General features: G+C 43.1%; 2 protein-coding genes across 2 annotated transcripts in view; one reads left to right on the top strand and one right to left on the bottom strand.

The window, feature by feature from the left end:
• The window catches only part of LOC112230899 (1-acyl-sn-glycerol-3-phosphate acyltransferase alpha), a 36149-nt gene extending 30289 nt beyond the window's left edge, over nucleotides 1–5860 (bottom strand). The window contains exon 1 of the mRNA XM_024397261.2: nucleotides 5396–5860. Coding sequence (XP_024253029.1) covers nucleotides 5396–5571 — 176 coding nt within the window. The 5' untranslated portion in view covers nucleotides 5572–5860. The remainder of the gene's footprint in view (nucleotides 1–5395) is intronic.
• A 5422-nt stretch (nucleotides 5861–11282) lies between these two features.
• LOC112230896 (divergent protein kinase domain 1B) overlaps nucleotides 11283–25857 on the top strand; it is a 32451-nt gene continuing 17876 nt past the window's right edge. Inside the window, exons 1-2 of the mRNA XM_024397260.2 lie at nucleotides 11283–11969; nucleotides 13232–13366. Of these exons, the coding sequence (XP_024253028.1) occupies nucleotides 11901–11969; nucleotides 13232–13366 (204 nt within the window). The 5' untranslated portion in view covers nucleotides 11283–11900. The remainder of the gene's footprint in view (nucleotides 11970–13231; nucleotides 13367–25857) is intronic.

Below are 25857 nucleotides of genomic sequence, written 5' to 3'. Positions count from 1 at the left end.
CTCATCTCGGTACCTAATGGCAGTCAGGCTACCTCTGGCGAGCACATGGAGGGCTGTGCGGCCCCCCAAAGAAATGCCACCCCACACCATGACTGACCCACCGCCAAACCGGTACTGCTGGAGGATGTTGCAGGCCCCTTGCCCAGACGGCATCCCCAGCCGCGCCCTCAGAGCATGCGCAGACCAGCTGGCCGGTGTGTTTACGGACATATTCAATCAATCCCTATACCAGTCTGCTGTTCCCACATGCTTCAAGAGGGCCACCATTGTTCCTGTTCCCAAGAAAGCTAAGGTAACTGAGCTAAACGACTACCGCCCCGTAGCACTCACATCCGTCATCATGAAGTGCTTTGAGAGACTAGTCAAGGACCATATCACCTCCACCCTACCTGACACCCTTGACCCACTCCAATTTCCTTACCGCCCAAATAGGTCCACAGACGATGCAATCTCAACCACACTGCACACTGCCCTAACCCATCTGGACAAGAGGAATACCTATGTGAGAATGCTGTTCATCGACTACAGCTCGGCATTCAACACCATAGTACCCTCCAAGCTCGTCATCAAGCTCGAGACCCTGGGTCTCGACCCCGCCCTGTGCAACTGGGCACTGGACTTCCTGACGGGCCGCCCCCAGGTGGTGAGGGTAGGCAACAACATCTCCTCCCCGCTGATCCTCAACACTGGGGCCCCACAAGGGTGCGTTCTGAGCCCTCTCCTGTACTCCCTGTTCACCCACGACTGCGTGGCCACGCACGCCTCCAACTCAATCATCAAGTTTGCGGACGACACAACAGTGGTAGGCTTGATTACCAATAACGACGAGACGGCCTACAGGGAGGAGGTGAGGGCCCTCGGAGTGTGGTGTCAGGAAAATAACCTCACACTCAACGTCAACAAAACTAAGGAGATGATTGTGGACTTCAGGAAACAGCAGAGGGAACACCCCCCCATCCACATCGATGGAACAGTAGTGGAGAGGGTAGCAAGTTAAGTTCCTCGGCATACACATCACAGACAAACTGAATTGGTCCACTCACACAGACAGCATCGTGAGGAAGGCGCAGCAGCGCCTCTTCAACCTCAGGAGGCTGAAGAAATTCGGCTTGTCACCAAAAGCACTCACAAACTTCTACAGATGCACAATCGAGAGCATCCTGGCGGGCTGTATCACCGCCTGGTATGGCAACTGCACCGCCCTCAACCGTAAGGCTCTCCAGAGGGTAGTGAGGTCTGCACAACGCATCACCGGGGGCAAACTACCTGCCCTCCAGGACACCTACACCACCCGATGCTACAGGAAGGCCATAAAGATCATCAAGGACATCAACCACCCGAGCCACTGCCTGTTCACCCCGCTGTCATCCAGAAGGCGAGGTCAGTACAGGTGCATCAAAGCTGGGACCGAGAGACTGAAAAACAGCTTCTATCTCAAGGCCATCAGACTGTTAAACAGCCACCACTAACATTGAGTGGCTACTGCCAACACACTGTCAATGACACTGACTCTACTCCAGCCACTTTAATCATGGGAATTGATGGGAAATGATGTAAATATATCACTAGCCACTTTAAACAATGCTACCTTATATAATGTTACTTACCCTACATTATTCATCTCATATGCATACGTAGATACTGTACTCTATATCATCGACTGCATCCTTATGTAATACATGTATCACTAGCCACATTAACTACGCCACTTGGTTTACATACTCATCTCATATGTATATACTGTACTCGATATCATCTACTGTATCTTGCCTATGCTGCTCTGTACCATCACTCATTCATATATCCTTATGTACATATTCTTTATCCCCTTACACTGTGTATAAGACAGTAGTTTTTTTGGAATTGTTAGTTAGATTACTTGTTCGTTATTACTGCATTGTCGGAACTAGAAGCACAAGCATTTCGCTACACTCGCATTAACATCTGCTAACCATGTGTATGTGACAAATAAAATTTGATTTGATTTGGCAGCAGAACGTTCTCCACGGCGTCACATCTGTCTCAGTGCTCAGTGTGAACCTGCTTTCATCTGTGAAGAGCACAGGGCACCAATGGCAAATTAGCCAATCTTGGTGTTCTCTGGCAAATGCTAAATGTCCTGCACGGTGTTGGGCTGTAAGCCCAACCCCCACCTGTGGACGTCAGGCCCTCATACCACCCTCATGGAGTCTGTTTCTGACCGTTTGAACAGACACATGCACATTTGTGGCCTGCTGGAGGTCATTTTGCAGGGCTCTGGCAGTGCTCCTCCTGCTCCTCCTTGCACAAAGGAGGAGGTAGCGGTCCTGCTGCTGGGTTGTTGCCCTCCTACGGCCTCCTCCACATCTCCTGATGTACTGGCCTGTCTCCTGGTAGCGCCTCCATGCTCTGGACACTACGCTGACAGACACAGCAAACCTTCTTGCCACAGCTCGCATTGATGAGCCATCCTGGATGAGCTGCACTACCTGAGCCACTTGTGTGGGTTGTAGACTCCGTCTCATGCTACCACTAGAGTGAAAGCAGCACCAGCATTCAAAAGTGACCAAAACATCAGCCAGGAAGCATAGCAACTGAGAAATGGTCTGTGGTCACCACCTGCAGAACCACTCCTTTATTGGGGGTGTCTTGCTAAATGCCTATAATTTCCACCTGTTGTCTATTCCATTTGCACAACAGCATGTGACATTTATTGTCAATCAGTGTTGCTTCCTAAGTGGACAGTTTGATTTCACAGAAGTGTGATTGACTTGGAGTTACATTGTGTTTTTTAAGTGTTCCCTTTATTTTTTTGAGCAGTATGTGTATATATATATATATTAATCATTTGTCATAGAGTTTTGCTCTCACTTTAAAATGATTTTGCTTAGAAGTTCTGGGGTTTTGCTTTAGAAGTCTTATTTTTGTTACAATTTTATACATTTTGCATTCAATCGTTTTTTTAAATTTATTTCAACATCCATTATTTCACCAGTCCTTCTCAACTTTATTTTTCATATTCACAATTTATATTGTATTCAATACATATGGCGTAAAATTGACCCCATACAGATTACCCAAACTAAATTCCCGGTGAGGATTTCCTGGTGTCAATTTTTTTGATTTTATAATAATGTTAAAATCAGTGAACTCTTTCTAATATGGCCTGTCCCCCTCTGTGTCAGGGTCCCTATTGCTTTCTCTTCATCTTGCACACTCACTCTCCATCTGTCTCACACAACACACACATTAACGACAGTGAATAGGGTCCCGCGCCGGACACCCTTTAGGGTGAGAGAGAATGCTGCCTGGCGCAACATGACACCACTGATCTGCACGCCTGGCTGTGAAACAGTTCAGTTATTCCAAGAGCATTGAGTCTGAGCCAGGTCAGTCTGATAACACAGGGCAAGGCACTAAACTAACAAGGACAATTGATTTCTAGGGGACCTTTCAGAAGACATAACCAGTCAGTAACATGACCCCAACCAGGAGGGAAATTCAGTTCTATCTGACCCCTACTCCTCTGAGTAATTATCCAATAATATAGTCACTTGTGTCCAATAGGCTGCGTCTCTGTCCACAGTACAATACCCAATCCCTCTGGCCTATTGACAAGTGGACCGAGTTGCACATTGACACAGGTGTAGTTTAACTCCACCAAGGTGAGTATTAGGCGGAAGTTGACCCAGTAAGAAGAGAGGTGTACAATGTACGTTTCTTGTGTAGAGAATGCCAGGTGGGATTTTCCTAAATTAAATAGGCAGTTGGAACTTGGCAACCATCCTAAACACTGTAAAATGATTTAATTATCGATTCCAACATGGAAGTGGTATTAGTTTCATTTAGACTAAAATCATTGACATTTTGATTTGCTTGCATTAATTAGCCTTCCACATAAATTACCTGAATGGCAATGTCATAGACATATGTGGGGCTAGCCTAAAGAATCGAACTTTACGGCAACTGTAAGTAGGCTACATCTTCCCTGTAAGGTTAGAATGACAGGCTGCCATGATCAGGACACAGCGGAGCCAGTGTGAGATATGGCTCAGAAAACGTACCTCAATCCAGGGATGGGAGATAGCGCTTTACTCTTACTTATCCCATATGATACAGCGAGAAGATTTAATTAAAAAAAATCTAAACTGCCTTTTTAACAGTATACTAGACTAGCTAAAGAAACCCCTTGGAATCGACTAGACTTCCAGTAGTTAACCACCCAAACGCTCGGTATCACATTTTAATGGAATCCAATGTGCTGCTATAGCATCAGCTAGCCTAGCATGTTGACAAACATAGCATTTAAAAAAATGTTAAACTGAGTAGTATTCCAATCTTCTCGATTCATTGCTCAGGAATAATGAGTACAGCGACATATTCCATTCCTGGTTTGAGGTACATTTTCCAAGCCATATACCGCGCTGGGCTCCGCTGTCCACATTCTGGCATAGAAACATTCCTACAAATTCCGAAATATGTCGATGTCTTCAATTGTGTATGCAACACCGTGTATATTTACATAGGAAAAACCTAAACGTCCCTCGTCTGTCATGAACGTTGAATAAAATTACATTTTGACTTACTCTGCCAATGTCAGCTTTTGAGACAAAATATTTGGTCTCAAATTTCGAGCAGCTGAATGACAACTGGTAGAGTAAATTTAATAAAATTACATTCAAACATGCTGGCTTGTAAGGAAAATGTCCACAAAAGTGCAGTGGTTTCTTTGATTGTATACCAATAATTGGTATCAAATACAAGTCTTTAGACTAGGCAATGTTCCGAATAGCGAGAAGAAACTAACGAAAGTCGGATTCTTATGGCTAGTATGGGTCATGACTCTAAACTAAAAGGAATTCAGTTGATATTAAACCAACTGATGAAACCAAACATCCTCTTTTCTTGGCCCTGTTAAGACTTGAAAAATTGACACAATCTATGCAACAACAAAAAATGCATAGATTAAAGTGGCATTTTCTGCAATCTATTGATGGTTTACATCTGTGCAAAACACACGCCTGTTGGATATGTTGTTCCGAACTGGTTTACAGCGACGAAAATGTCGGACCCAGAGGCCATGTCCGGATGCGAGGTGAAGCTAACGTTAGCAAGCTAGCTAGTATTCACCGCCTGGTTCAGAAAGTCCCAAACATCTGTCAATGCATTTGAAGCTTGCTAGCGTAAATGTGCTTTATTTCCACTGCTGGATAACTACCTCGCATTTCGTTACACAAATGTTGCAACCAACCGTTGAAAAATAACAGCAAAATGGCTTATGATAAATTAGGGTAAAGCCACAGATTGATGTTGTGTTTGTAACATTTCAAGATTTGGCAAGCTAGCCATCTTCCATTCTAATGAGCAAACGAAACGTTCGCTAGTAAAGCATCGCTCGCGCGGTTGTGGCACTTACCTCATGTTTTCAACGTCCCTGCCTCCGCATTTCAGAATACTAAGCGGAATCGCAATCGCACCCAAAACCATCATATAAGCCACGTAGAAACACTTTTTGAAATAAAAAACAAAGGTGCTGCTAGTCCATAGCAGAAGTGGGACCAGCAGCATTAGGAATACCCAGAGCGCATCCATACTGATTCCTGCGAGGATATTGGCAGCAGAAGCTGACGTTACCGTGTCTAGTGAGAAAGCGTGAGCGGCACTGTGGCACCGGCTGACATTTCAACTTCGAAGGCCAACACCGGTGGTGCACAACTCGTTCTCTGGGTTAAAATAACGCGACCGTGAACGACAAAATATGACAACACTTTTCAGTCGACGATGGTGCAGGCAGCCTCATGTAGTGGTTCCGATATGAAATTCAATGGTTTCCGGTGGCACAAGCATTTAAGTTCCTCTGCAGAGATGGGCAATATAAAGCGCCACAGTGGAGTTGTAATAATACCCATAAAACCTAGCGGGCAATTAGGGAAATGGTTCCAATCGTTTTTCTACCATTCATTTCTCCCATTGGGAATTTTAGAAACACTTAAAATAAAGGGCGGTGTTTCGTGTAGACTTATCCTGGCGTGACATTTTGATAACCATGTAAGTCTCTCTCAGACAATGTGAGTTTTATCAATCTATTCAGCTCCTTTTACTCTCAGATTCAAAAATGCTTAGCATCAAAGTAGACATCATGCAAGACTACAAATCCCTGCAAGCTCCTGCACATCATCTCTAGCTGAAATTTAAAACTTGCACAAGACAGTTCAGAATTGTCAATTCATGTTTTAAACAATTTATTCATGACTAAATTTAGCTAACGTTAGATAGTTAATGCAGAGATTCTTACCTCTACCTTTATTCGGCAGTCTTGTCCAGATATAATGGAATACCACTACCATTAGTAGTTCATTACAATTAGCAGCTAATGATTAGCAGCCACATTAGCAGCTAATTTGGGGGGTAATGTATTGATAAAACTCACCTTGTCCTAGAGAGATTTACATGGTTATCAAAACGTCATGCCTGGGATAGTCAACACGAAACAGCCCTTATTTAAAGTCTTTCTAATATCCCATATGGGAAAAATGATTGGAACCATTTCCTTGTTTGACAGCTATGTTTTATGGGTATTATGATTCATACTGTGGTACTCTATTCCTGTTACATGAATTTGAAATACATATTTGAATGACTTCTGTTTATTTTGTCATTCAAGTTACACTGGGCTGAATTATACTCCAATGTATTTTCAAAATACAAAATACTTTACTATAAAAATGTTTTATAGCAGTTCCCATTTTGTGGTCCACCTTTCAAACTGCATTGGTATCAGAAGTATGATAGCACTATGGATCAGTGAGATAAGAGCATCCCTTAAAATAATGAAATATAAAAGTATGTGTAAAAATGTTGATAAATACTTTGTTGAATGTACTTAATATGTACTGAATGTACGATTGTTATGTTGTTGTCTCACCTAGCTACTTTAAGATGAATGCATTAATTGTTTGTCTCTGTCTTTTTCTCCCCAATTTCATGGTATCCAATTGGTAGTTACAGTCTTGTCTCATTGCTGCAACACCCGTACGGACTCGGGATAGGTGAAGGTCGAGAGCCATGTGTCCTCCTAAACACAACACAGCCAAGCCGCACTGCTTCTTGACACAATGCCCACTTTATACGTAAGCCAGCCACACCAATGTGTCAGAGGAAACACCGTACACCTGGCACTCGTGTCAGGGTGCATAACGCCCAGCCCGCCACAGGAGTCGCTAGAATGCAATGGGACAAGATCATTGCTGCCAGCCAAACCCTCCCCTAACCTGGACGACAATGGGTCAATTGAGTGCCGCCCCATGGGTCTCCCAGTCACGGATGGCTGCGACAGAGCCTGGACTCGGACCAGGATGTCTAGTGGCACAGCTAGCGCTGGGAAGATAGAAAAGGAAGATTTGTACTGTGACTAATCTTTTCTGGTAAAAAAAAAAGTTTTTTAATGTAATTTCATTAAATGTAAATTAACATTACAGGTTCGAGGTAGCTTGCAGTCATTGCATTCAGCTAATGACTTAGGCTGATGATCTCAGTCTCTAAAGATTTGGTAAATAAAGATTTGGTTAATTTTGTGTTTATTAGGCATGTGTTTCCAAAACAAAGCAGCTACCACATTTTCTGATTTGATTACAAATATATTTCCAAAGCAAAACATAGTGGCACATTGAAAAATGCATTATTGCTGTTGATGCCTGGGGCCAAACTAAGGTTCAAACTTAAGTTATTTGTGATCCTCTTAACATCTTCATGAGATATTTGTTGGGCTGTGCAGCATATTATTCTCTCTCCCTTTCCTGTTCTCTCTCTCGTGGCTAGTGGTGACTGTTTATCTCCAGGCTGATGGCCTGGAGATAGAAGCTGTTTCTCAGTCTCTCGGCCCCTGCTTTGATGCACCTAGTTGGTAGCGGGGTGAACAGGCTGTGGCTCGGGTGGCTGAGGTCCTTGATGATCTTCTCGGCCTTCCTGTGACACCAGTGCTGTAGATGTCCTGGAGGTTAGGCAGTGTGCCCCTGGTGATGGGTTGGGCTGACTGCACCATCCCCTGAAGAGCCATGTGGTTGTGGACGGTACAATTGCCGTACCAGGCGGTGATACAGCATAGCAGGATGCTCTCAATGGCGCATCTGTAGAAGTTCATGAGAGTTTTAGGCAAGAACTTCACAAAGCCAAATTTCTTCAGCCTGCTGAGGTTGAAGAGGCACTATTGTACCTTCTTCACCACGCTGTCTGTGTGAAGGGACCATTTTAGGTTGTCGGTGATGTGCAAGCCGAGGAACGTGAAGCTTTTGACCCTCTCCACCGAGTCCCTGTCGATATGGATGGGGGCGTGCTCTCTCTGCTGTCTTCTGTTGTCCAGGAGATATATACAGTGCATTCGGAAAGTATTCAGACCCCTTGATTCTTTCAACATGTTATTACATTACAGCCTTATTCTAAAATTGATTAAATACTTTTTCCCCCTCATCAATCTACACACTTAATACCCCATAATGTCAAAGCGAAAGCAGGTTTTTATACATTTTTGCTAATTTATTACAAGTAAAAACAGAAAATAATTATTTACATAAGTTTTCAGACCCTTTGCTATGAGACTCAAAATTGAGCTCAGGTGCATCCTGTTTCCATTGATCATCCTTGAGATGTTTCTTCAACTTGAATGGAGTCCACCTGTGGTAAATTCAATTGATTGGACATGATTTGGAAAGGCACACACCTGTCTATATAAGACCCCATAGTTGACAGTCCATGTCAGAGCAAAAACCAAGCCATGAGGTCAAAGGAATTGTCCATAGAGCTCCAGGACAGGATACCAAAACATTTATGCAGCATTGAAGGTTCCCAGGAACACCGTGGCCTCCATCATGCTTAAATGGAAGAAGTTTGGAATCACCAAGACTCTTCCTAGAGCTGGCCTCCTGGCCAATTTGAGCAATCGGGGGAGAAGGGCCTTGGCCAGGGAGGTGACCAAGAACCCGATGGTCACTCTGACAGAGCTCCAGAGTTCCTCTGTGGAGATGGGAGAACCTTCCAGAAGGACAACTATCTATGCAGCACTCCAACAATCAGGCATTTATGGTAAAGTGGCCAGATGGAAGCCACTCCTCAGTAAAAGGCACATTACAGCCCACTTGGAGTTTGCCAAAAGGCACCTAAAGGACTCTCAGACCATGAGAAACAAGAATCTCTGGTCTTAATGAAACCAAGATTGAACTCTTTGGCCTGAATGCCAAGAATCACATCTGGAGGAAACCTGGCACCATCCCTACGGTGAACCATAGTGGTGGCAGCATCATGCTGTGGGGAATTTCTTTCAGCAGCAGGGACTGGGAGACTAGTCAGTATCGAGGGAAAGATGAACTGGGCAAAGTACAGCGTTCCTTGATGAAAACCTGCTCCAGAGCGCTCAGGAACTCCGACTGGGGTGAAGGATCACATTCCAATAGGACAACGACTCTAAGCACACAGCCAAGACAACTCAGGATTGGCTTTGGGACAAGTCTCTGAATGTCCTTGACTGGCCCAAGCCAGAGCCCGGACATGAACCCGATCGAACATCTCTGGAGAGACCTGAAAATCACTGTGCAGCGATGCTCCCCATCCAACCTGACAGAGCTTGAGAGGATCTGTAGAGAAGAATGGGAGAAGCTCCCCAAATACAGGTGTGCCAAGCTTGTAGAAGACTCAAGGCTGTAATCGCTGCCAAAGCTGCTTCAACAAACTACTGAGTAAAGGGTCTGAATACTTATGTTGGCAAATTTATAAAAATTGTAATATCACATTTCTAAAAATCTGTTTTTGCTTTGTCATTATGGGGTATTGTGTGTAGATTGATGAAGGAAAAAAATACTAATAATCAATTTTAGAGTAAGACTGTAATTTAACAAAATGTGGAAAGAGTCAAAGGGTCTGAATACTTTCCAAATACAATATCTGAAGTAAACAATGCATTAGACATTCATACAATGTTGTGCATTTCCTCTCATACAGAAACATCTACTTTGATTTCGATCACGTTTGACTCACACATTTTGGACTGTGCTGAGGACCCTCTGAAATGCATGTTGGTGGACTCCCTACCAGCACTCAATACATTCAGCGAAATGGACCTGATGGTTTGACGTCTTCAGTGCAAAGAGATAAGCAACATAAATGTGTATTGTTTGTTTCGCTTGTACAATAAAATCCTTGTCAACTGTAGTTTAAGCTTAACCAGATGTCATCATTTCTGACCGTGAAGAGACATGTCACGTTTATCCCTCTTATAAATCAAGTTGTTCAGGAGTCAATATGCCAGATTTAGACTACAGATATAACAGGATTAGATGTGATAATCTAGGAGTGTAATCCAGCCCTGCCCGGCGCCTCAGGTCTCAGACCGGTGTATCTGCTGTTATTTAACTAGAAGCTTTGGACCGATGCCAGATAATTAATCCCTGAGTGACTGCAGTGTTGTACCACTACTACTGTTCTACTCAATCAAAACCTGTAGTTTTTGACTGAAGGTTTAGATTGAGTGGCGCTGCGGTCTAAGGCACTGCATCTCAGTGCTTGAGGTGTCACTACAGACACCCTGGTTTGAATCCAGGCTGTATCACAACCGGCCGTGATTGGGAGTTCCATAGGGCGGTGCACAATTGGCCCAGCGTCGTCCGGGTTTGGCCGTCATTGTAAATAAGATTTTGTTCTTAACTGACTTGCCTAGTTAGAAAAACTAGAAAAATAAAATAAAAAACAGCATTCAACAGCATTGAAACACAGCATTGATTCATTATGATTGTCTTTCACTGTCATTATTTACACAGTCAACATTGTATAGTTTTTATAAAATCATTAGGTGCAGTAATCTGATGTAAATAGTTGCAGTGATATGATTGGAAGAAACCTCACAGGAAGTAAATGGCTGATTTATATTTAGGGATACTAGTGGGGCGGCAGGTAGCCTAGTGGTTAGAGCATTGTGCCAGTAACCGAAAGGTTGCCAAATCAAATCCCTGAGTTGACAAGGTAAAAATCTGTCGTTCTGCCCCTGAACAAGGCACTTAACCAACTGTTCCTAGGCCGGCATTGTAAATAGGAATTTGTTCTTAACTGACTTGCCTAGTTAAATACAATATAATTGTATGGTTTTGGACAAGAGCCCAGATATTTCCGTATACATTTAGTGTTGCTTATGCATCTATCAGTTTTGGGCATATTAAATTCAGTTGTGATTTAAAATGATTTTTCTCTTCTCCTCATATAAAAAAAAAGGGGGGGGGGGTCTATTTATACCGGCGGTCTAAAAACTGAGAAGCCAGATGAGATTTGTAACTTCCCCTTTTAAAATAGCGCTCACATGAATCGCTACAACAGCGCTGTAACGGACGAGGTTTGGTCGGTGGAGTCGGAAGGTGTAGCATATAAGAAAGCTACTATATTTGGAAAACAGGTTATCTAACGTTATACATTATTTGTTGAAATAGAGGATCGGGACAGGATTTTTCTGCTGTCCTAATCGATGGCGCCTCGGCAGCTGAACGTGTGGCCAGAATGTCATTCTGCATGATCTGAACGAAATATCGCTGCACTTCGTATTTTTCCCCAAGGACGGGTGAACGCTTTGGATCGGTTTTTATTTTCTGCAAAAATAATGGCGTTCTTGTTAAATAGGATTATGAAAGGATGTCCTCTGTCTCGCTGACCTGACTCATCGCCGTCGCTCTGGACTGTTTATGATTTTGTTTTTAATTTTCACAAAAGATCTTTGCCCTTCATGCAAATATCGCACGACAAATGCGCACAATACTGAATGCTATGGGGTTGAACGAGTGATGTCAGTTTATTGTGCTCAGACGGGAAATGCTGGTCTCAAGGATGTGACTCGACGGGAATACGGTTCAGTGATTTGCCATTCCAGCCCGAGCGCGTCCTAATCGCTCATGATGCACAGAGGTTTACGGAGACTCGTGCACCTGGTGCTGTTTTGCCCTCTGTCGAAGGGGCTGCAGGTGGGACCAGTACCTATGAGTTGGCTGCATTTTTGTGCCTTTAGGCCATCAGATAATCACCAATTTAAGAGCTCTCTCTGTATAATTAGGTAGGCCCAATAACATCATAAACCAGTGTGTGAATTTTATTTTGGCTGAACAAAGGTGAAAACAGGTTATTTGACTTGTGGACAATGAGGTGATATTGAATATCAATGTGGAAAGATTTGAGTGATATAGCCTCCGTTTTTGGCTGCGGTCATGGCTCAGAAACTGAATAATGGCTTGGCAAGTTGCATGAAAATCGAGACAAGTTACTACCCCCAGAGCATATGGCTGCACATAGGCCTACTTCACTTATGTATCAAAAGTTATTGTTCATATGTCATATTCATATGACAATCAAGCTGTTTGAGGAGTAAAAGAATGGTGCCAGGAATGGCAAGGCTAGTTTCACGTTTTTAATGTCACATGCACAAGTACAGTGAAATGCCTTTCTTGACAGCTCTAAACTTTAACACTGTAATACTAAAAATAACAAGGTAGAACAAAAACATGAGAAATAAAAATATCAAATAAGGAACATGAGAATGTAAGTAAGCATACTATATACAGGGGCAGTCAGTTTCAGTAACCTATTTACTGTGTGTGTGTGTGTGTGTGTGTGTGTGTGTGTGTGTGTGTGTGTGTGTGTGTGTGTGTGTGTGTGTGTGTGTGTGTGTGTGTGAGGTGACGAGCCATCAGGATACATGAGATACAACAGAGTAGCAGCGTAGAGGATGATTCTATGTGAGTGCGTGTGTGTAGAACCATTATTAATGTATGTGCATATTATGTTGGAGTGAGTGTGTAGGGCCCTGTTAGTGTGCAAAAAAAATAGGGTAAACTCAGTCTGTGTAGCCATTTTGTTAGTTATTTAACAGTCTTATGGCTTGGGGTAGAAAATGTTAAGGAGCCTGTCGGTGTCAGACTTGATACACCGCTTGCCTTGCAGAAGCAGAGAGAACAGTCTATGGCTTGGGTGGCTGCAGATTTCTTTGCACATGAGATGGTTCAACAACAGGGAATCTGTTAAACATAATGTGTACTTTGTTAATATCCCACTCTGGCACGGCACAACAGATAACAGTAAATACAGGTGCCAATGGCTCTGTAAGTTAGAGCATGCTGCTGGCAATAAGTTGATTCCCGCGTGGGCCACATACAATGCTGACACTTCTGTAAATTGCCTTGGATAAAAGCATCTGCTGAATGACCATGGTCTCTTCCTCTCTCCTATGTAGAGTCGTCTCCCGGTGTTAAAGGTGAAGTACCTGCTGCTGGCCTGGTTGGGTATCCTGGTGGCCAGCTGGGTCCTCTACATGCAGTATGCCTCCTACTCCGAGCTCTGCCGAGGACATGTCTGCCACATGGTCATTGTAAGTATGAGTGTGCTCACAAGAATGGATAGCTTACTTTCTAAATGTAATCCATTACAGTTAATAGTTACCTGTCCAAAATTGGAATCAGTAATGTAACTTTTGGATTACCTTCTGTTACTTTTAGACTACTTTCACCGAAAGTGGCGCATTTTAGTATCTGACAGAGCAACAAAGTTATAAAATCTGATTTTAAACCTAACCCTAACCACGCTGCTAACCCTAATGCCTAACATAACCTTACATTTTTACAATATAGCCAATGCAAGTAGTCTTACTCCCATCGGCTACGGAGAACGTGATCACAAAGTCGTCTGGAACAGCTGATGCTCTCATGCATGCGTGTGTTGCTTGCCTCGAGCTAAAATAATTTAGCTCGTCTGGTAGGCTCGTGTAACTGGGCAGCTCATGGCTATGCTTCCCTTTGTAGTCTATAATATTTAGTAAGCCCTGCCACACCCGAAGAGCGTCGGAGCCGGTGTAGTACGATTCATTCATAGTCCTGTATTGATGCTTTTCCTGTTTGATGGTTCATCAGAGGGCATAGTGGAATTTATTATAAGCGTCTGGGTTAGAGTCCCGCTCCTTGAAAGCGGCAGCACTACTCTTTAGTGCAAATGTTGCCTGTAATCCATGGCCTCTGTTTGTGGTATGTTTTTATTTATTTATTATTATTTTTATTTTATTTAACCAGGTAGGCCAGTTGAGAACAAGTTCTCATTTACAACTGCAACCTGGCCAAGATAAAGCGTGACACAAACAACACAGAGTTACACATAAACAAATGTACAGTCAATAACACAATAAAAAAATCTATGTACAGTGTGTGCAAATGTAGAACATTAGGTAGGTAAGGCAATAAATGAGCCATAGAGGCAAAATAATTACAATTTAGCATTAACACTGTGGTGAAAGATATGCAGATGATAATGTGCAAGTAGAGATACTGTGTGGCAAAGGAGCAAGAAGATAACTAACAATCTGGGGATGAGGTAGTTGGGTGTGCTATTTACAGATTGGCTGTGTACAGGTACAGTGATTGGTAAGCTGCTCTGACAGCTGATGCTTACAGTTAGAGAGGGAGATGTAAGACTCCAGCTTCATTGGCAGCAGAGAACTGGAATGAAAGGTTGGCCAAAGGAAGTGTTGGCTTTGGGGATGACCAGTGAAATATACCTGCTGGAGTGCGTGCTACGGGTCAGTGTTGCTATGGTGACCAGTGAGCTGAGATAATGCGGGGCTTTACCTAGCAACGACTTAGATGACCTGGAGCCAGTGGGTTTAGCGACAAATATGTAGCGAGGGCCAGCCAACGAGAGTGTTGGAGGCTATTTTGTAAATGACATCGCCAAAGTTAAGGATCGATAGAATACTCAGTTTTACGAGGATTGGAGATGCTTACTGTGAGTCTGGAAGGAGAGTTTACAGTCTAATCAGACACCTAGGTATTTGTAGTTGTCCACATATTCTAAGTTGGAACCGTCCAGAGTCGTGTCGCTGAGCGGATGGTTGCGGGCAGCAATTGGTTGAAGAGCATGCATTTAGATTTACTAGAATTTAAAAGCAGTTGGAGGCCACGAAAGGAGTGTTGTGTGGCATTTAAGCTCATTTGGAGGTTTTGTTGACAGTGTCCAAAGAAGGGCCAGAAGTATACAGAATGGTGTCATCTGCATCGAGGTGGATCAGACAATCACCAGCAGCAAGAACGACATCATTGATATATAGAGAAAAGAGTCAGCCCAAGAATTGAACCCTGTGGCACCCCCATAGAGACTGCCAGAGGTCTGGACAACAGACCCTCCAATTTGACACACTGACCTCTGCCGATAAGAATGCAGTGATTGACAGAGTCGAAAGCCTTGGCCACGTGGACGAAGACTGCTGCACAGTACTGTCTTTTATCGATGGCGGTTATGATATTGTTTAGGACCTTGAGCGTGGCTGAGGTGCACCCATGACCCACTCGGAAACCAGATTGAATAGCGGAGAAGGTACGGTGGGATTTGAAATGGTCGGTGATCTGTTTGTTAACTTGGCTTTCAAAGATTTTAGAAAGGCAGGGCAGGATGGTTATAGGTCTATAACAGTTTAGGTATAGAGTGTCTCCCCCTTTGAAGAGAGGGATGACCGCAGCAGCTTTCCAATCTTTAGGTATCTCGGACAATATGGAAGAGGTTGAACAGGCTAGTAATAGGGATGGCAACAATTTCAGAGGATCATTTTAGAAAGGGTCCAGATTGTCTAGCCCAGCTGATTTGTAGGGATCCAGATTTTGCAGCGCTGTCTTAACATCAGCTGTCTGGATTTGGGTGGTGGGGAGGGGGCTTGGGCAAGTTGCTGCAGGGGGTGTTGAGCTGTTGGCCGGGTAGGGGTAGCCAGGTGGAAAACATGAGCAGCCGTAGAAAAATGCTTATTGAAATGATTGATTATCGTAGATTTATCGGTGGTGACGGTGTTTCCTAGCCTCAGTGCAGTGGGCAGCTGGGGGGAGGTGCTCTTATTCTCCATGGACTTTAGTGTCCCAAAACTTTTTGGAATTAGTGCTACAGGATGCAAATTTCTGTTTGAAAGCTAGCCTTAGCTTTCCGAACTGACTTTGTATATTGGTTCCTGACTTCCCTGAAAACGTGCATATCGTGGTGGCTATTCGATGCTAACGCAGAACGCCACAGGATCTTTTTGTGCTGGTCAAGGGCAGTCACGTCTGGGGTGAACCAAGGGCTAGATCTGTTCTTAGTTCCACATTTTTTGAATGGGGCATGCTTATTTAAGATGGTGAGGAAAGCTCTTTTAAAGAGCAACCAGGCATCCTCTACTGATGGGGTGAGGTCAATATCTTTCCAGGATACCCGGGCCAGGTCGATTAGAAATGCCTGCTCGCTGAAGTGTTTTAGGGAGCGTTTGACAGTGATGGGGGTGGTCGTTTGACCATGGACCCATTACGGACGCAGGCAGTGATCGCTGAGATCCTGGTTGAAGACAGCAGAGGTGTATTTAGAGGGCAAGTTGGTCAGGATTATATCTTAGAGAGTGCCCATGGTTACGGATTTAGGGTTGTACCTGGTAGGTTCCTTGATAATTTGTGAGATTGGGGGCATCTAGCTTAGATTGTAGGACAGCTGGGGTGTTAAGCATGTCCCAGTTTAGGTCACCTAACAGTACGAACTCTGAAGATTGATGGTGGGTGATCAATTCACATATGCTGTCCAGGGCACAGCCGGGGGCTGAGCGGGGTCTATAACAAGCGGCAACGGTGAGAGACTTGTTTCTGGAAAGGTGGATTTTTAACAGTAGAAGCTCGAAATGTTTGGGCACAGACCGGGATAGTATGACAGAACTCTGCAGGCTATCTCTGCAGTAGATTCTGCCCCCTTTAGCAGTTCTATCTTGTCAGAAAATGTTGTAGTTGGGGATGGAAATTTCAGGATTTTTGGTGGCCTTCCTAAGCCAGGATTCAGACACGACAAGGACATCAGGGTAGGCGGAGTGTGCTAAAGCAGTGAATTAAACAAACTTAGGGAGGAGGCTTCTGATGTTAACATGCATGAATCTAAGGCTTTTAAGGTTACAGAAGTAAAAAAATGAGAGCGCCTGGGAAATGGGACTGGTGCTGGGGGCTGCAGGGCCTGGGTTAACCTCTACATCACTTGAGGAGGAGTAGGATAAGGGTACGGCTAAAGGCTATAAGAACTGGTCGTCTTGTGCGTTCAGAACAGAGAGTAAAAGGAGACTATTTCTAGGCGTGGAAGAATAGATTCAAGGCATAATGTACAGACAAGGGTATGGTAGGATGTGACTACAGTGGAGGTAAACCTTGGCATTGAGTGACGATGAGAGGTTTTGTCTCTTGAGGCACCAGTTAAGCCATGTGAGGTCACTGCATGTGTGGGGGGTGGGACAAAAGGTTTATCTCAGGCAAATAAGACAATCACTAACCAAAACAGCAATAGACAAGGCATATTGACATTAGGAAGAGTCATGTGTAGCCGAGTGATCATAGGGTCTAGTGAGTAGCAATGGGTGAGTCAGAGAGCCGATTCAGTAGTCGCTACTACGCTAGGTGAGCTGGAGACACAGCGATTCAGACAGCTAGCGGGCCGGGGATAGCAGATCGGCCTTTGGTGACGTCGCAACAGAAGAGCCTGTTGAAACCACCTTGGACGATTACGTTGGCAGACCAGTCGTGATGGATCGGTGTGGCTCCATTTCAGCAGTGAAGGGTCCAGGCCAATTTGCAAAAGAGTTATTGTAGCCCAATAATTAGCTTGTGGACCTCTTCAGCAAGCTGGAGATGGCTAGCTCAAGGCTAAATGGTGCTTGCTTCAGGACAAAGATGTTAGCGAGGAGTAGCCACTCGGATTGCAGCTAACTAGCTGCGATGGTCCGGTGTAGGTTCAGAGCTTGCGATAGGAGTCCGGAGATGTGGTAGAGAAAAAGGAGTCCAATATAATCTGGGTTGATATCGCGCTGTGCAGACTGGGAGGCATTGACTGGGCTGAGGCTGGCTGGTGTCCTAGTTAACGTTGAAGACCGCTAGCAGTGGCTAGCTGACTACTAACTAGTAGCTAGTTAGCTGGCTTGTTTCTGATGGGGGTTCCAGTTCTAAAGTATAAAAATAGCAGATCTGTACCACATTGTGTGAGGTGGGTTGCAGGAGAGTATGTTCAGTCCGTAGATGGAAAGTGAGATTAAAATACACTGCTCAAAAAAATAAAGGGAACACTAAAATAACACATCCTAGATCTGAATGAATGAAATATTCTTATTAAATACTTTTTTCTTTACATAGTTGAATGTGCTGACAACAAAATCACACAAATGATCAATGGAAATCAAATTTATCAACCCATGGAGGTCTGGATTTGGAGTCACACTCAAAATTCATGTAGAAAACCACATTACAGGCTGATCCAACTTTCATGTAATGTCTTTAAAACAAGTCAAAATGAGGCTCAGTAGTGTGTGTGGCCTCCACGTGCCTGTATGACCTCCCTACAACGCCTGGGCATGCTCCTGATGAGGTGGCAGATGGTCTCCTGAGGGATCTCCTCCCAGACCTGGACTAAAGCATCCGCCAACTCCTGGACAGTCTGTGGTGCAACGTGGCGTTGGTGGATGGAGCGAGACATGATGTCCCAGATGTGCTCAATTGGATTCAGGTCTGGGGAATGGGCGAGCCAGTCCATAGCATCAATGCCTTCCTCTTGCAGGAACTGCTGATGCACTCCAGCCACATGAGGTCTAGCATTGTCTTGCATTAGGAGGAACCCAAGGCCAACCGCACCAGCATATGGTCTCCCAAGGGGTCTGAGGATCTCATCTCTGTACCTAATGGCAGTCAGGCTACCTCTGGCGAGCACATGGAGGGCTGTGCAGCCCCCCCAAAGAAATGCCACCCCACACCATGACTGACCCACCGCCAAACCGGTCATGCTGGAGGATGTTGCAGGCAGCAAAACGTTCTCCACAGCGTCTCCAGACTCTGTCACGTCTGTCACATGTGCTCAGTGGGAACCTGCTTTCATCTGTGAAGAGCACAGGGCGCCAGTGGCGAATTTGCCAATCTTGGTGTTCTCTGGCAAATGCCAAACATCCTGCACGGTGTTGGGCTGTAAGCACAACCCCCACCTGTGGACGTCGGGCCCTCATACCACCCTCATGGAGTCTGTTTCTGACCGTTTGAGCAGACATATGCACATTTGTGGCCTGCTGGAGGTCATTTTGCAGGGCTCTGGCAGTGCTCCTCCTGCTCCTCCTTGCACAAAGGCGGAGGTAGCGGTCTGCTGCTGGGTTGTTGCCCTCCTACGGCCTCCTCCACGTCTCCTGATGTACTGGCCTGTCTCCTGGTAGCGCCTCCATGCTCTGGACACTACGCTGACAGACACAGCAAACCTTCTTGCCACAGCTCGCATTGATGTGCCATCCTGGATGAGCTGCACTACCTGAGCCACTTGTGTGGGTTGTAGACTCTGTCTCATGCTACCACTAGAGTGAAAGCACCGCCAGCATTCAAAAGTGACCAAAACATCAGCCAGGAAGCATAGGAACTTAGAAGTGATCTGTGGTCACCACCTGCAGAACCACTCCTTTATTGGGGGTGTCTTGCTAATTGCCTATAATTTCCACCTGTTGTCTATTCCATTTGCACAACCGCATGTGAAATGTATTGTCAATCAGTGTTGCTTCCTAAGTGGACAGTTTGATTTCACAGAAGTGTGATTGACTTGGAGTTAAATTGTGTTGTTTAAAACTTGTTGGGGATAGGGGGTAGTATTTTCACTTTGGATGAACTGCGTGCCCATAGTGAACTGCATCCTACTCTGTCCTAGATTAGTAATATATGCATATTATTATTACTATTGGATAGAAAACACTCAGAGGTTTCTAAAACTTTTTGAATTATGTCTGTGAGTATAACAGAACTCATAGGGCAGGCAATCTTCCAAACAAGAAGTGAAATTCTGAATGTGGGTCAAATTTGACGTCATCGCCCCTTCCCTTCCAAATAAGATATGGATATCTTAGCACTTCCTACGCCTTCCACTAGATGTCCTCATTCTGTAGAACGTGGAATGGAGCATATGGTGTGAACTTTGACCGAATGGGAGGGGAAATAGTCACTGTCTTAGCAGAATGCAATTTCCCTGTGGCGCATTTGTCTGTTGATGTCACCGCCGTTCCATTTGGCTGCAGATGAAAACGTATGATCCGGTTGGAACGTTATTGGATATATATGAAAATAACATCCTGAAGATTGATTCTCTACTTAGTTTGACCAGTTTATTCGACCTGAAATATATATTTTTGAAATTTTCGTCCGAGTTCTCCTGGACCAGCGTCAGCTTTTGGGCACGTGAGCTGAAAGTGCTAGCAAATGCAGCTAATTGGACACTAGTATTGGACATTATGGAACAAAACAACGATTTATTGTGAAACTAGGACTCCTTGCACTGCATTCTGATGAAAGATCATCAAAGGTAAGGGAATATTTATGATCTAATTTCGTATTTCTGTTGACTCCAACATGGCGGGAAAATATATTTACGTCTGAGCGCTGTCTCAGATTATTGCATGGTAGGCTTTTTTCGTAACGTTTAAAAAAAACTGACACAGCGGTTGCATGAAGAACCAGTGTTTCTTTAATTATATGTAGAACATGTATCTTTAGTCAAAGTTCATGATGAGTATTTCTGTTATCTGGCGTAGCTTTCTATAATTCCTCCGGATATTTTGGAGGCATTTTTGAACATGGCGGGGGGTTCCCCTAGGGGATCGCCTTGCCATAACAGGTTTAACTTTGGGATCGGTGTCCCTTCCACAGGACAGTTGAGCTAACGTAGGCTAATGCAATTAGCATGAGGTTGTAAGTAAACAAGAACATTTCCCAGGAAATGGACATATCTGATGTTGGCAGAAAGCTTAAATTCTTGTTAATCTAACTGCACTGTCCAATTTACAGTAGCTATTACAATGAAATAATACCATGCTACTGTTTGAGGAGAGTGCATAATTTTGAACATGAAGTTATTAATAAATATATTAGGCACATTTAGGCAGTCCTGATGCAACATTTTGAACAGAAATGCAATGATTAATTGGATCAGTCTAAAACTTTGCACACACTGCTGCCATCTAGTGGACAACATCTAAATTGCACCTGGGCTGGAATAATACATTATGGCCTTTCTCTTGCATTTCAAAGATCATGGTACAAAAGAACGGTAGTTTTTTCTTTGTATCATCTTTTACCAGATCTATTCTGTTATATTCTCCTACATACCTTTCACATTTCCACAAGGTTCAACATGTTTCCTTTCAAATGGTACGAAGAATATGCATATCCTTGCTTCAGGCCCTGAGCTACAGGCAGATTTGGGTATGTAATTTTAGGCAAAAATAGTTTATTTTTCCAACTTCAAGCAATGAGCCCAATCAGTCCTCAATGACAAATACAAATAACTACAAAAGATAAGGCTAATTAGGCATTGGTTTTGGGGTTATGCGCAGATAAAACAATTTAGCTAATCTATATTTCCAAGCCCTACTCTTAAAGATCAAGTTGTATGAAATGAATTGGAATGACTGGAAATATGACAGTTTAAACATTTTAATGTAAAAATATTTTCTAACAGTATTACTATCTGTAGTAGACACCTACATAATCAACCCAACAGTAAAATGCAACATCCATGTATGGCCAGTTATGTAACCTCTAACATGGATGTATCCTGCAATAGATGTCATTAAATTGGTAATACCAATTTTAGTCTTCTGCTAATTAGAGGTCGACCGATTTAATCGGAATGGCCGATTTTAATTAGGACCGATTTCAAGTTTTCATAACAATCGGAAATCGGTATTTTTGGACGCCGATTTGCCTATTTATTTATTTATTTATTTATTTATTTAAATGTACACCTTTTATTTAATCAAGTCAGTTAAGAACACATTGTTATTTTCAACGACGGACTAGGAACAGTGGGTTAACTGCCTTGTTCAGGGGCAGAAGGACAGATTTTCACCTTGTCAGCTCGGGGGATTCAGTCTTGCAACCTTACCTCCAACGCAATAACGACCTGGGAGACTGCCTGTTACGCAAATGCAGTAAGCCAAGGTATGTTGCTAGCTAGCATTAAACTTATTATAATCACTAGTTATCATCAACCATGTGTAGTTATTACTAGATATTATCTAGCGTGTCCTGCGTTGCATATAATCTGACTGAGCGGTGGTAGGCAGAAGCAGGCATGTAAACATTCATTCAAACAGCACTTTCGTGCGTTTTTCCAGCAGCTCGTTGTGTGTCAAGCATTGCGCTGTTTATGACTTCAAGCCTATCAACTCCCGAGATGAGGCTCGTGTAACCGAAGTGAAATGGCTAGCTAGTTAACGCGCGCTAATTGTCGTTGTGTTGCTGGTTCGAGTCCAGGGAGTAGCGAGGAGAGGGACGGAAGCTCTAATGTTACACTGGCAATACTAAAGTGCCTATAAGAACATCCAATAGTCAAAGGTTAATGAAATACAAATGGTATAGAGGGAAAGTCCTATAATTCCTATAACTACAACCTAAAACTTCTTACCTGGGAATATTGAAGACTCATGTTAAAAGGAACCACCAGCTTTCATATGTACTCATGTTCTGAGCAAGGAACTGAAACGTTAGCTTTCTTACATGGCACATATTTTACATGGAACATATTGCACTTTTACTTTCTTCTCCAACACTTTGTTTTTGCATTATTTAAACCAAAATGTTTCATTATTTACTTGAGGCTAAATTGATTTTATTGATGTGTTATATTAAAATAAGTGTTCATTCAGTATTGTTGTAATTGTCATTATTACAAATAAATAAAAATCGGCCGATTTAATCGGTATCGGCTTTTATGGTCCTCCAATAAATCGGTATCAGCGTTGAAAAATCATAATCGGTCGACCTCTACTTCTAATGCATCTTAAGCAGGTTGACAAGTCTTGTCCTTAAGAGACAGTGCAATTGAGCAATTTCCTTGTAAGGAATCTGCCTCTGTACGTTGGCTAATAGGACTGATGGTAATCATTGGATAACAAAATAGACTAACTTTGATCACGAATATCCTACCAACGGGACATTAAACTGTAATATCTTATGTTTCACCAAGTCGTGGCTGAACGACGACATGAATAACATACAGCTGGTGGGGTTTATGCTGCATCGGAAAGACAGAACAGCGTTCTCTGGGAAGATGGACTGGTGGTGGTGGACTGTGTATTTGGAAACAGCTGTTGTACGAAATCTAATTGTAAGGAAGTCTCGTGGTTTTGCTCCCCTGAGGTAGACGATCTCATGATAAGCTGTAGTCCACACCAGTTACCAAGATAGTTCATTTATATTTTTCGGTGCTATCTATTTACCACCACAAATTGATGCTGGCACAAACACCGCACTCAATGAGCTGTAAACGGCTATAAGCAAACAGGAAAACGCTCATCCAAAGGCTGTGCTCCTAGTGGCCGGGGACTTTAATGCAGGGAATCTTAAATCCGTTTTACCTCATTTCTACCAGCATGTTAAATGTGCATCCACCTTTACTCCCCACACAGATACACGTACAAAGCGCTCCCTCGCCAATCATTTGGCAAATCTGATCATAATTCTATCCTCCTGATTCCTGCTTACAAGCAAAAAAGGAAGCAGGAAGCACCAGTGACTCAGTCAATAAAGTGGTCAGATGACACAGATGTTAAGTTACAGGACTGTTTCGCTAGCACAAACTGAAATATGTTCTGGGATTCTTCCGGTGGCATTGAGGAGTACACCACATCAGTCACTGGCTTCATCAATAAGTGCATCGATGACATCATCCCCACAGTGATTGTACATAGTGCAGAGTTCCAAGATGGCGTAGCAGTCGGACTTGTGTTTTGTCTAGCCGTCCTTTCCCTTGTAAATAATGTTTTCCTCGTTTTTTTTCTGTATATACACTGCTCAAAAAAATAAAGGGAACACTTAAATGATAAGCGGTTTCTGTAATTAATACACCCCTGGTTGCCAAAACAATGATTGATAGGCAGCTTGAACTTCTTCAATTCAATCGTCATTTGTAAAGTACACATACATTTGTCAACAGCCATCCACAACAACCACAGTCCATAAGGCACTATGTAGCCTAGATATCAATAATCATTTACATCAGTATTGCCCGTAGGCTACGTACCATTGCTGTTGTCCTTACTTCTCCAAGCATTTATTCACTTTGGATGCCGACAGCAGTCGCAACATTGGAAGACGTAGCTTGGACCTGTAGCCTACAAAAGCACATTCCTGTTATTTTCCCGCAATCCATGAATCGCATTTGGTGTGTCATCATAGTGGTCTCTGATTTGTGGTCAGACTCGCTCAGGAAGAACAAACTTAAATTTGTGCCTTTTTTCAATGTCATTGACAAAACCGAAAGATGTCAAATACATTTTTGCTCAAACATCCTTTCTGAATTTAAAGTAATCATCACATTTTTTAAGTATATGTAATCTGATTACAATATTTTAGCTGGTAACTGATTAGTTTTCTTGTAATCCGTTACTCCCCAACACTGTCCACACACACACCTTTGATTATTCACAGGTGCATCCACCCTTTATATGGCGACGGAAACTGTTAGATGGAAAGCATTAAAGAGGAAAAGGGAATCTGTATTGTATGTGTCAGTAGCTGCTGAGGGAAAGATGGTTCCTTTTATAATATTGTAGCAAATGGGGACCAGTTAAAAGTAATTAACAGAATGCCTGACAAGAGTAATTAACACTGGATGAGAAATCAGTGATGTAACAGAGTGACTGTGTCTGAAATGGCATCCTATTCCCTCTGGTCAAATGTTGTGCACTAAATAGGGATTAGGATGCCATTTCATAGGTAGCTGGTATCTCTGGCTTGTCTGATAGCCCGGCCACAAGAGAAGTGACTCTCCTCTAGCTTCATTGTTCCCTGTGATAATCAGTGATGAGAAATAACCAAATATTACAGTGCCTTCAGAAAGTATTCATACCCCTTGATTTATTCCACATTTTGTTTTTACAGCCTGAATTCAAATTGGATTAAATCAACAACACAAAATCACACATCTACACACAATACCCCACAATGACAAAGTAAAAACATGTTTTTAGATATTTGAAATTAAATACAGATATATTTACATAAGTATTCACACCCCTGAGTCAATACTTTGTAGAAGCACCTTTGACAGTGATTACAGCTGTGAGTCTTTCTGGGTAAGAGCTTTTCACACCTGGATTGTGCAACATTTGCCCATTTTATTCTTTTCAAAATTCTTCAAGCTCTGTCAAATTGATCATTTCTAGACAAACTGTAACTAGGCCACTCAGGAACATTCACTGTCTTCTTGGTAAGCAACTCCAGTGTATTTTTGGCCTTGTGCTTTAGGTTATTGTCCTGCTGAAAGGGGAATTCATCTCCCAGTGTCTGGTGGAAAGCAGACTGAACCAGGTTTGCCTCTAGGATTTTGCCTGTGCTTAGCTCCATTCCGTTTATTTATTTTTATCCTGAAAAACTCCCCAGTCTTTAACAATTACAAGTATACTCGTAGCATGATGCAGCCACCACTATGCTTGAAAATATCAAGAGTGGTACTCAGTAATGTATTGGATTTACCCCAAACATAACACTTTGTATTCAGGACAAAAAGTAAAATGCTTTGCCACATTTTTCTGTTGTATTACTTTAGTGCCTTGTTGCAAACATGATCCATGTTTTGGAATATTTTTATTCTGTACATGCTTCCTTTTCATTCTGCCAATTAGGTTAGTATTGTGGAGTACCAACAAGGTTGTTGATCCATTCTCAGTTTTCTCCTATCACAGCCATTAATTAAACTCTAACTGTTTTAAAGTCACCATGGGCCTCATCGTGAAATCCCTAAGTGGTTTCCTTCCACTCCGGCAACTGAGTTTGGAAGGACGCCTGTATTGTGGTAGTGACTGGATGTATTGAT

The sequence above is a fragment of the Oncorhynchus tshawytscha genome, linkage group LG33 (genome assembly GCF_018296145.1).
Source record: "Oncorhynchus tshawytscha isolate Ot180627B linkage group LG33, Otsh_v2.0, whole genome shotgun sequence".
NCBI lineage: Eukaryota > Metazoa > Chordata > Actinopteri > Salmoniformes > Salmonidae > Oncorhynchus > Oncorhynchus tshawytscha.
Note: the sequence above shows the minus strand (reverse complement) of the source record. Positions and strands in the feature narration are given on the sequence as shown.